At 45.3% G+C, this 12,746-nt stretch overlaps 1 protein-coding gene across 1 annotated transcript in view; it reads right to left on the bottom strand.

The window, feature by feature from the left end:
* The window catches only part of HDGFL3 (HDGF like 3), a 74,818-nt gene extending 67,140 nt beyond the window's left edge, over positions 1 to 7,678 (bottom strand). The window contains exon 1 of the mRNA XM_045813195.2: positions 7,163 to 7,678. Within this exon, the coding sequence (XP_045669151.1) occupies positions 7,163 to 7,246 (84 nt within the window). The 5' untranslated portion in view covers positions 7,247 to 7,678. The remainder of the gene's footprint in view (positions 1 to 7,162) is intronic.
* Positions 7,679 to 12,746: the final 5,068 nt, after the last annotated feature.

The following is a 12,746-nucleotide window of genomic DNA, read 5'->3' as shown; positions in this document are numbered from 1 at the left end:
TGTGTAACCTTAGGTGAATTTCTTAAGTCCTGGTTTTCTTATGGGGATATATACCTTATAGTAGCATTATCAGATATTTGTCCTTTCTTGTAATCAAGACATACATGATATATGATTTGATATGTCATATATGACACTCTGCCTAACTTGTAAGCAAAGAAATTCAATTAAATATTTGTATTTATTAAACTGACAAATATTTTTAAAAATCTGAATCCTCTACTTTTAATGAATATGTGAGAAACAGGTATTCTCTTATTCTGCTACTGGGTAAGACAGTCAAAACTTCTCCGGAGGACAATGTGACAAGATAAATCCAAAGTTTTAAAACATGCACACAGTGCTTGACTGAGAAATATAATTCCCAGAGACTTGTCCTGAGACTAATGATTTAGCTAAAAGCATGTTTCTCAGGGTATTATTTTATAGTATAAAACTGGATGTCCTATAATAGGAACTGGTTATAATTTATAACAAATAGGTCTATACCATAAATGACCAGATGACTATTACAAATAATGCTATAGGAATATATTCATCGCCACTGAAAGTCATCTAAGATATAGTGTTTAAGTGGGGATAAAAGGCTGCAAAACTGTATATATTACAAAAATTATGTACTTACACATGTAGGTGCATATTCATGACGCTTATGACTAGAGAGAGGGATAGTATCTTTCTACAATGAATATTACTTATGTAATAAAAACTTTTTTAGACAGATGAGATATTTATAAAAGTCAATCCATTCTCTCTTTTAAATAAAGTTAAAGATAGTTTAAATAGTTTACAGTATGAGCAGGGGTACCTGGCTGACTCAGTCAGTGGAGAGAGTGACTCTCAATCTCGGGGTTGTGAGTTCGAGCCACATACTGGGTGTAGATATTACTTAAAATTGTTTTTTTCTTTTTAGGATAGCAAGAGAAAGTGAGCCAGAGAGTTGGGGAGAGAGGGACACAGGGAGAAGGAGAGACAGAATTTTAAGCAGGCTCCATGCCCAGGCAGAGCGCCATGAAGGGCTTGATCTCATGACCCTGAAATCATGACCTGAGCCAAAATCAAGAGTTGGATGCTTAACCAACTGAGCCATCCAGGCGCCCCCAAAATAAAATCTTTTTAAAAAGTTTATAGTATGGGCATATTGTTTTAGATACCAGGAATACTACTGACCTTTAAGGATCTTCTATAATCAGTACTCTGTGGTGAAAGACCATTTTTTAAAAATTTCTAATTTGTTACAGACTGACATTTTTATAAAATACACTGGATGAAATAGTAGAAAAATAAAATTAAAGTTATATAAAATATAAACTTCATTTTAAAAACTAAATTCACAAACATAAAGTTACTCTATCAGATTGCTTAAAAAAGTTTCTAAATTCTTACTCTCAATTTCTGCGCCTATCTGGTCCTCGACAGGTAACAGTTCACAGACCAGGCTCTCAGTAAGCAAGGCTCTAAGTGATTAAGAAGCCTTTTTGCAGTGGACTCATCACTGCATCCAGTAGACTGGATTCTGATTGAACATCTGGACAATCTTCTGCAACAGAAGATAACTTTCTCCAATAAAAAGGATCATTTGGGCTCTTCCCCTATTATGTTTACCATATTTACTAGCTTATGATGTTTTCCTTATGCTAATAGACATTTTTTATAAAGTCATATATAATTTTAAACCATCCGTCATTTTCCAAAAGAACCAAAAACAATTTCATACAGTAGAAACCTGACTTCAGAGAATTAACATTTTCCAAATCCCAGGGAAACAAGTCATTAGGGCATAGCAAAGGGGATGTGCCAGAAACACAGATTCACCTGGTTAAAAGGGAAGCAATGAAAAATGTACATATTGACAATGAGGGTGTAAGTTGCCTATCTGCTCCCAGAGTTAAGCAGGAGAAAATGAGACAATGTGCCAGTACTTGGCAACATGAATATAGTCCCTGGGGGAAAGGCTGAATGAACCCTGCCACTCTACCTGAGGAATGAACCAGTGATGGGCTTCTCTGGACTCATGCCAAAGAAATAGGAATTATAAACATCTTACTTTATGTTGAGATTAAAAAGAATTTAAGTCCCAAGTGATTCCCTGAAATTATGTAGCCTGTTCTCCAGAAATAAAGGTTCACAGTTTAGTAGTTACTGTCAAAAGCAAAAAACCTGAAAGTACTATGGATCAGAACTAAGGATTCTCAATCAGTGTTTATATTAATAAAGAGTATGGAGACACTTTAATTAAATTTTTTTAAATTGCTGCAAATTTAATCTGTTGGTAGAAAAATGAAAACCTATACCTAGCACAGTGCCTTACATAGAGTTGGTGCTCAGTAAAAGTTTAGCTAAGAGTTTAGCTCTTCGAGCTGTCCTAGAATGGCAGTAAAATGCTTTATTCTTAAGTTTTATCAGTTAAGAAGCCAGAGAGCTAGATCAAAAATGTGATGAGCAATGGTTTAGTATGAAAGGACTAGAAAGACTCTAATACAGTTAAACAAAAGACAGGCAGAAAGCAGAACTAAAAAGAAATGTAAAGAGAAGCTATGAACTAGTAAATGAAGCTTCTAAGATAGTCACAAGGGAACAGGAAGATGCAAATTGGTAGCACTGAAGCCTTAAAGAAAAAAAACATTCTCACTGAAAGCTAACAATGGTCAAATTCAATCCCTGAAGTCTGAAGTATCAGATTTTCTCCCACTTCATACAAAGTATGCATTTTCTAAACTGAGGTAAAACTTATACACAGCATGCTGTGCACTTCTTAAATGTGCAGTCTGATCGGGTTTTACGTAAGTACACACCCAGATCACAACAACGAACATTTACAGGGCTTCCTCCCAGTCTGTAACACCCCCTCCCCCCACCATGAACTGATCACCACTTAGCAATTTTGCCTGTTTTTGATGGTCATACAGAATGTACTCTTGTGTTGGCTTTTTTCACTCAAACCCAAATTTTGAAATACATCCCTATTTTTGTGGGCATCAGTAGTTTGCTCCTTTTTACTGCTAAGCAGGACTCCACCACGTGAATATGCTACAATTTGGTTTAGCCATTCTCCTGTTGATGGACATCTGGGTTGTTTTCAATCTTCTGCTGTTTTGAATAAAGCTGTCATGCAGGAGCATTCTTGTACAAGTCTTCTGGTGGACATAAACACTCATTTCTCTCGGGTATATGCCTAGAACAGACTGCTAAATTACAAGGTAGGCGTGTGTTTAACTACAGTAGATTGGGCCAGTTTTCCAAAGTGATCCTATCAATTTAGTCACCGATCAGCAATGCTGGAGAGATCTCATATTAAGTTTTTAAATTTAAAAAGAGTTCTTTGGTTGAAACACAAGAGTTTTGAAACTTTTTTGTTTTGTTTTGCTTTTTTATTTCCACCTTTCAGAGTAGGGGTAACAGACAGAGTGCTCACACCTCAGGGGATATACACGACGATTTGGGGGGAGGGTGTGAGAAGAAAACAGTACAATTTCTATTTTAGTTTCTTACTTTTTTTTATCTAAAAATTAGTTAATTTTACTAATATTTACTATATAAATTGACCCTGGTGTCCTTATTCATATGGTTATATTTATTCACTTTGGGCACACTGTGATTTACTGCCATTTCAGAGTGCCTGGTTGAGCAAAATTATGGAATATTCACTTCTAAATGAACTCTTGCCAAATGAACAAGTGGCTAAAAGGAGTCCTGCAAAGATAATACCAATAATGTAAGCACAAGCAAACAAGGAAATGGTCCAGCTGACAGTTCTATTACAGAAAATCTCTTCAGAAAAACTGTGACCACCTAGTCAGATCTCACAAGAAACAGGCAAAAAATATTCCAAAATTTAATATCTTTAAAAATATAGACTTAATCTATTACTATTAATATTTAGCTAATAAGAATTTTAAAATATAAACTATATCATCTGTCATCCGTTTTAGTTTCTTTAGTTGTTTATTTTATAATGTATGTAATAGTACAAAGTACATGTATATATAATTTGAAGTAAACTTAGACATATTAGGGATGCATGCTCAAATTTTTTTTTTACCAACAGGGTACACAATCAAAAGGGTTCAGAGACTCTTGTTTTAGCGTAAGTATTTTTAGTATCAAGCTAGTTAATCCTTACATACAAATGAACTTGTATTTTTAAGTCATATACAATATAAAATATACTCCATTAGAAACAGCTAGTTGGCTACTGAATGTTAATATAATACATCTGAACAGGAAAGAGGACAGGAATTAACCGGAAGAGCCGTGAGGAAACTTTCATGGGTACTGATACGACCCTATATCTTGCAAGGGGTTTGGATTATACCAGTGTATACATCTGTCAAACTCACAGAATGGAACATTTAAGTGTGTTTCAGTTTATATAAATTTTACCTCAAAAGGCAAAAAAAAAAAAAAAAGAAAAGAAAAGAAAAGAAAAAGGATCTATAAAAAATATTGACCTCTAGTTAATGATCATGCATGCTGAAGTGTCTAGGAGTAAATTATACTGATGACTGCAACTTACTTTAAAATGCATTACAATAAGATGGACTGCTGTAGGGATAGAGGGATGGATACATGAGTAACAGGATAAAGCAAGTCCGGTAAATGTTAATTGTAGAATTTAGTGGTAGATGTAAGGGTGCTCACTGTACAATTATTTTAACTCTTCTATACATTTGAAATGATTCATGACAATATGTTGGAAAAAATAACCTATCTAACTCAAAAGCTGAAAATTAAAAACAGTGTAGTTATACAGGGGAAAAGTTAGAAATCCAAAAAGGAAAAAAGGTAGGAACACCCAAACACCGCTGCTTGGTGCTTTTACACACATTAAATCTGTGAGGTGAGAATTATGCCTATCTCACAGGCTAGTAAATTAAAACTTAGAAAGATTACAGAATATGCCTAAGGTCACAGAGTCTGAAGCGCAGCCAAAAGCGGAATCCAACCTGACCAAATTTATTAGATGAGTGAATCCTCTTGGCTAACGTGCCTCACAAGAGGCTGCCTAGGGCCCAAAATCTTTCCTACAGCAGGGAAGTTGCTTCTCCATTCAAATATGGACCTTCCTTGACAGAAAAGTCCTTCCTACAGTCTGAACCAAAATCTGTCTCCCCCATGTTTTTCCTCCTAGGTCTGATCCCTTAGGGCCATACAGAATCTAATCCCCACAAGACCCGTCTTCATATTGAGTGACAGTATTTGAAAACTGAGTAAGTAGGATTTTTTTTCCAGTTAGGATTTTGTAACATCATCTACAAAGCTATAGCAAGGTGTAAAATGAGGATAATGCCTCAGAGAACTGGAGTGGAAATAACAGGAGAGCATACATGAAGCACACAGCACAGTAACTGAGTAGGGACTCATCTTTTTCTAACCCTTACCTTTCCTCCGAAATTATAACATGCCACTATAAAATAATACCTTCTTAATTAAAAAAAGAGAGACATGTCCTTTCCTTGAGGAGTTTATGTTAAATGGGGAAGACACATAGATTTTTTTTTCCTGTATTTATTTTATCTAACAACCTGATTTTGTTTCCTTATTTTATTTTCCATTTTGCCTTGGTTTGGAATTACAACTTCTAGGAATTTCATGTGCAATTAGATATACAACTAGGACTACTTCTGCAGCACTTTTTTGTTTCAAAATTACTACAGGTGGCCAACCTAAGTAAGCAACTTGTTAATGAAATTTTAAGTTTTGGGATTTTTTTTGGTTTGTTTTTTTGTTTTTGACTCTCCAAAGTTATTTTCACAGCCTAATGGAACCTGAACCCCACTTGAAATCTGAGGTTGTTAGTATTAGAAGGAATCCTAGAGATGATCATTTTATAGTTGCAGAAATGGATGTTCAGACAGTTGGGCTCCTAACAGAGCCCAAACCAAATACCAGGCCCCCCAATTCCCAGGCCAACTGTTCTTTTTATTTTACAATCGCGCCAAACTAAATACAAAAAAAGTGATTATGTCCATCCATTACTTCAACTTCACTAATTTCAGCCTGGCCACCCGTGATGTCACTTCCTTTTGTGAATGGGTGGGTTTTTTTTCCCCCTCTTGGTCTAGCTACCTTCACTTGACTGTAATACAACATTTTAGAGCTCACACTCTTATTTATGCCAATATTTCCCACGTCTATCTCTGTTCCCAAGGATACTAACAGAGCCTCCAAGATGCCCTGACCCTCCTTTTCACTGTATTTCTCATTTCAAACAACTAACTGCCAACTAGGATAAAAATCAAAAGTAAAAGGGATTTATTTTTAAAACACAAAGCACACACGGCAGTGTTGATCTCCTCCTCGCTCAAAGGGCCCGATTACAAAAAAAAATTTTTTAATGGTGTGTATTACACGCAGATGCTTTCTAGAGAAAGAGCCCAGCGACAACCCTGCTAAATAGGAAGAGAGAGCTATCGTGGACTGTCGCGGGAGGCCAAGGAGAAGGTCTGGGATCCGACCTAAAACAAATATGGAGGTGAAAAGGCACGAGGAGCTTCCCGGACCCACCAGCCGGTGCCATGCTGCGAGCTCCCGGCTACTCCGGGTGGGTTTGCAGGGGCGACGGGCAGCGGGGATGCACGTACCCCAGGACAATGATGGGGCCGGCGGAGCTCCCGGAACCGCGCTCAGGGAAAACTCAACAAGTCTGGATGGCGAAGCAGGCGCCGAGGGATGGATGAACGGCTGCCAAGAGGCTCCTCCTGGCCTCTGGATGACCACTAGCCCTTTCCAGGATTCTCCGCCGCGGCCCCCGCCGGCTCGCCGACAGCCATTTGCATTACGCTCCCCTACGTGCCCCGACGTTCGCCCGGGACCCGGCTTCCCACCCGCGACCCTGCCCGCAGCGATGCCTCCAGCCCAGGCCCGCTGCCCGGCGGCGCGGCTTCCCGGGTTCCGGGCGGCGGGCCTGCCCGGGCCGGAGCCGCCTTCGAGAGGGGGCGGAAGGATGGCCGCCCTCGCGGGGAGCGGGCGCGGCCCGGAACCCTCGCCTCCGGCCCGGGCACGTCCTCCGTGCGCAGCGCCGCCCGCGCCTCCAGCCCCGGCCGCGGCCGGCTCGGGGCGCCGGGCTCCGGGCTGAGGCGGATGGGGAAAGGGGGCGGGCGCGCCATCATGAAGGGGAAAATGGTGGGCGGGCGGGCCCGCCCGCGGCCGCCGTACTCACCCGGGCCGGCCAGTGCGGGTAGCCCTTCATCTTGGCGAAGACCAGGTCGCCCGCCTTGTACTCGCGGGGCCGCGGACGCGCCATCCCGGCCGCTTCCTCCCCCGGTCGTCCTTGGTCGCCGCGAAGATGCCGGGAGGCCGCCCCCCCGTGGGCCGACGGACTGCGCCGCGCTCCCCGCGGGCCTCGAGCGGGCGGGCGAGCGGCCGCTCCGACGAGGGGAAGCGGCGAGGCGGCGGCTGAGGCGAGGGGTGGGCGGGGGGCGCAGCAGGCCCGGCAAATCACGGCCCGGCAGCGGGGGAGGGGAGCCCCCGGCCGCTCGGCTCTCGCCCGCGCCGAGTCCCCGCCGCCGCCGCGCGCTGCTCACAGGCGCCGCGTCGCCTGCCTCATGCCGCCGCCGCCGCCGCCGCCGCCGCCGGCCTCCCTCCCGGGCTCCCGGGCGCGGCGCGAGCGCCGGGCCTCGCGCCTCCTCCGAATTCCTCCTCGGGCAGCGACCGCAAACACGATCTTATTATTGTTCTCGCGCGCGCTCAGCATCCCCCCCCCCCCACCCCGCTTCCCGCTCCCCTCCCCTCCCGCGCCGGCCGGTTAATTCCTAGGTACACGGCCGGCTTTCGCCCAGAAACCGAGCGCGCCAGCCCGGCTGCTCGGCGGGCGGGCGGGCGGTGGGCGCGTCCTCCCCCAGCACCGAAGCCCGCGCGGGGCGGGCGGGAGCGCCTACTCCGGAGGACGCCCGCCGCCCGCTCTCTTTTGTTCTGGGCCCGGAGCTGCCTACCGCAGCCCAGCCAATCACCACCTGGCCGCCCCCCTCCCCGCCGGCCCGCGCCACTCTAGGGGGGCACTTCCCCCCGGGCGCCCCCCAGTCCCACGCCTGCCCCCCGCGGGCCACTGTTGCGAGTGCTCTCCGGTGAGTGGGGCACAAAGGCGCTGCAGGCCTTGGGGACATTTGCGCGAGGGGACCCGCTGCCCTGAGCATCAGGCTGCCTGCAAAGAGCCCCGCTCTGGAGTCAGCGACCTTGTGGGTCCTCGCCCCAGGTCTGCCCTTGACAATGCAGTGCGACCCACCTAGGGCAAGCTCTTCAGCCGGAGTCACGGGAGATGGCTCTCATTTGCTTGGCGGCACAGGCGGGATTCGAACGCGGACCAGAGGGGCTCCAGAGTCCAAGCGCGGTCGTGCTTCTCCATGCGTGGGTCTTACAGGCCTGTAGTTTTGGAAAAGGGACTAACTCTGGCCGGTCACTTGTTTCCAATCCTGGCAACATTTCGGACAACGTGTTTTGAATCTGCCTAATGGTGAATGCTGCTTCTTTCATCATCCCGAAGCCCACCTGTAAGAAGTCACCGGAGCAGCCCGGGTGTAACCTACTTTCTGTGGCCTTCGTTTGTCACAAGGACAGTTCTTGTTCGAGTCTTTCCCCTCGTCTGAGCTTTCCTGCTCTCCCGTTTTATAGAAGCTACTTGTTTCTATCAGCATCTGCCTCCCTCACTTGCTTTGTAGAATGTGTGTGTGTGTGGAGGGGGGAATACCAACCCCTGCTCCTGTTCTTCGTGCTGGGCTTCCAATAATGGGGCTTTAAAGTCTCTAGACTTCCTGAGGCTTGTTTATGTTGTTACTAGTGCTTGACATGACCTACTAATGCGTTTCCTTACTACTTGTATCTGGGGATTCTCTGTTATAGATATCGCTCCCTTCCTCATGGGTCCTTCAGGCCCACCTGTCCTCTTTTCTCACCGGAGAAGACTAGGTCTTTTGTCTCCATTTTAATAGCCAGTGTTAGTCCCTTCAGGCGGCTATAACAAAGTATCACAGAAGGGGTGACTTATAAACAGGGGAAAGTTTATTTCTCACAGCTCTGGAGGCTGGTGGTCCAAGAACAAGGTGCTGGCGATTCTGTTGTCCGGTGAGGCCCCACTTCCTGGTTCCTAGAGGACAGTCTTTACTCTGTGTTCTTCCACAGGCAAGAGGAGGAGGGGGGCATGGCAGCTCTCTGGGGTCTCTTTTATAAGGGCATCAATCTCATTTATGAGGGCTCCACCCTCATGACCTGATCCCCTCCCAAAGGCCTCACGTCCAAATACATGGGACATTAGGATTTACCATCTGAATTTTGGGAGGACACAAACATTCAATTCCTAGCAGTCTGCTAATGTGTCTCCCACTTCTATGACCTGCCATGTGTATCTGTCATCATGCCCCACTCATGAACCTGTGAATGGTTCCCATATTCATATGTCAAACTGAAATCCCTCTGATTAGCTGCCAAAGCCCTAGTTGTTGGCTGCTTGCCCCCTATGGTCTGGCCTCCCTGTGGGCATGGCGTGGGCATAGGGGAGAGGGAAGAAATGAGAACAGACAGGTTGTCAGCTGGAAGCCACAGCAAGACTTTCAGCAGAGGAAGGACATGATCATGGTTTGGGTCCAGACGAATTACTCTGGTGGCCAGTGTGGAGGTGGATTTGAGGGTAAGAGTCTGGAGGCAGAGGCTCAGTTGGGGGCTCTCACCAGGAGACAGAAAGGCTGAGACAGGGCTTGCTGACTCACTGGGTGGTAACTGGGTAGGAAGAACAAATCAAAAACCATTCCCTGGTTTCTGGCTTAAGCAACAGGATGATTAGTTTTGGCACTCGGTTGAGGAAATCCATGAAGAAAGGGCAATTTGGGGATGAGATAATGAGTGGTTTTGTGTGTTGAAATTTCCATGGGGCATTCAGAAAGAGATGGTTAGTGAACAGCTGAATATACAGCTTAGAGAAAGAACTCAAGGCAGAATATAGAGATTTGAGTGACATCCATATACAGGTGGTGCTTGAAACCCTGCTGGAGGTTTCCAGGAAACTATCGAGTAAGAAAAGCAGTGACCAAGGACAGAGCCGAGGAACACTAACCTTTAAGGGTAAGGCAGGCAAAGAAGAGGAGAGTAGAGCTGGAGGAGCCTAGAAAATTAAAGAACTTCCAAAAGGAGGGACCTGTCCAGATAGAAGTTCAAGTGAACTAAGAAAGGAGATGTATGCACTGAATCTGGTGATTGAGACGTCTTTGGTGACCTTGGTGGGAACTGTGTCACTGAAATGGTGATGGGAAGAAATGAGGGAGCAGTGGCTTGACACGTGAGGGAGAGGCGGGAATGTGAAGGCAGGAAGTGTGGACACCTCATTCCCAGCAGTGGAGAAGGACTAGCAAGAACGCAAGAAGGGTGAGTTGTTCTGTTGTGACTGGCTGCTTTGACAAAGATTGGAGAAATGTGAGTTTAGAACAAGGAGAAGCAGTCGATGGAGAGGTTGAAGACAGAGGCCAAAGAGGGGATCCTTGATAGGATTTTTTTTTTTTTTTTTTTTTTTTTTGAGAATGTGGCGATTTCTCCCAGCTAGGCTTTGGTTTCAGGGTTTCTTTTAAACCTAGTCTCACTGCTCAGCACACGTCATCTGCCTGCCTCTCCTGCCCTGACCAAATCAGCCTTAATAACAAACGGACAGGGGATCCCCTTCGAGGCTCCTTCTGACTGGTCCTCAGGAATCTCTTCATGCGCTTGGCTAGGAGCCCATCTGTCTCCGCAGCCGGGCTGGATGCAGACCACCTTGTCAACACAGTGTTGCTGGGGCTGAAGCATTGCCCTGTGGCTTTCACTGCAGACAGGGCTCTCAGACTGGTTCCTCTGCTTTTACGCAAAGGGCTGTTCCTGTGGCTATTCCAGAACAACGCTCTATTCAAATATTTAACAGATAATAACTAACCCTTTAGAGATACCACTAAGACCATTAAGAGTCTGATGTATTTTATTTTAGTTTGGCCCCAAGAGCTGGTCTCTTTGCTATGTCAGAATAGAACACATTAATTTTACTTCTGAAACTTGGAAAGAACTCAATTCACAAATGATAATAATATCAATGTCCTTTGATCACTTTTGATTTTATTATCCTAAAATCCCTACAGGCTACTACTTTGCCCTGCCCTTGGCACATTGGTCTGCTTTTTGCCATTCCTCTTCTCACTCACACACATCCACATGGTTTGCTGACCCTATCTGGTTTTCACATTCACCTTTCATATCTTGACTCAAATTCCTAATAAAAAACTCTTAACAGTTCCTTCAGATTTGTCCCCCAGTTTCACCCACTCTATGATGCTTCAGTTGCCTAAAATCGGTTCCTCCTCCCCAGATTATGTGTGAGATGATATATATAAAGCACCTCGAACAATGCCTGGCAAATGGTACGTACTCATTAAATGTTAGTTGGTAGTGTTATCTTTGTTGTTGCTGTTAACGTGGTGCAGTGAAAAAAATTATGGAAAGGGAGTCAGGAAAGTTCGATTTTAATCACACACACACACACACACATTAGTATGCCCGAGGAAGTTCCCTGCACTGCATCAGAGTTCATTTCTACTACTTTTGCCACTAGAGGCATCTTTCAAATGTCCCAGAGGAGCTGGTCTTACATTCTTTGAAAGAGAAAGGGCTATAAGATACTGACACCTTGAGACTCAGTGAAAGGACTGTCGTGTACTACCTCGGGTGAGAGGGAGAACGCCTCCCTCAGTGAGAGCATTGGATAGTTCTGGGTTGGCAGAAGGAATCATTAAAGTCAACCTGGGCCATGATAAGACAAGATAGGGGTCAAAGGTTGGGGTCAGTCGCATTGCTGGGTATAACAGAGCAACTGTACTCAGGCCACAAAGGAGAGGAGAAGAGAGCACCCTGATAAGGATCCCAGAAGCATGTTTTGGTCTCTGAAGATACGAGTTGAGTCCCCTGGGATCTTATTTGCAGAAGGAAAGGAGGATTGTTTCAGGTGCTGGGACTTCTACCCCCAACACCCAGAGTCCAAAGGCTGTTTCCACTGCAAGTGCTCTCATTCTCATCCCCTCACTCTCCTGTCCTGGGTGAGGAGCAAATTGGAGAATGTTAGTGAGTTACTAAGCGTTTTGTGGGGGAGGGGATTCAAGATGTAAAAGACACTAAAGGCTTGAAGAATTTGCAGTTTTGGCCACCATTGTGGCTAGCATGGTTCCAATTTTAGCATAGATGCTGCTGAAGAGAGCTTTGGATCAACAGTTTGCATTCATTTCGTTGTTTATTGAAAAAAATATTTGTTGAGTAGCGCTATGCACCATTGTCCCAGGTCTAGGAGCCATGGAGAACCAGGACGATGGTGAAGGAGTGAAAACCAGTGCATGAAGTAGGGTTGCAGGAGTCTGGGGAGAGTAGAGTGTCTAAGTTCAACCATCTGACAGGCTACTGTGTGGAGTGAAGGATGTGGGAGAGATGATGCCTGGCTAGTTCTAGGTCTAGGCATTAAAAGGCATAGCAGCTTCCATTTTCACCCTCGTGGAGTTCCAACCTATCATGTAAATACTTACAAATACCCTGCTGGCATGGAAGGGGAGGGGCACATGGAGAGAGGTCCTAGAGCATGAAAGAATGCAGAGAGAGAGGACATCCAGCCAGTCCCCAACTCTTCCAGTCCCCCTCACTGAAGTGCCAGACGTGTGAGTGAAGTCATTTTGGATCCCCCAACCCCAATTAAGCTATTCTAGCCCACGTCACATGGCCCAGAGACATACCGTCCCTACTGAACCTTGCCCAGA

This window comes from Ursus americanus, chromosome 28 (assembly GCF_024610735.1).
Source record: "Ursus americanus isolate L20-20 chromosome 28, mUrsAme1.1.p, whole genome shotgun sequence".
Lineage (NCBI taxonomy): Eukaryota > Metazoa > Chordata > Mammalia > Carnivora > Ursidae > Ursus > Ursus americanus.
Note: the sequence above shows the minus strand (reverse complement) of the source record. Positions and strands in the feature narration are given on the sequence as shown.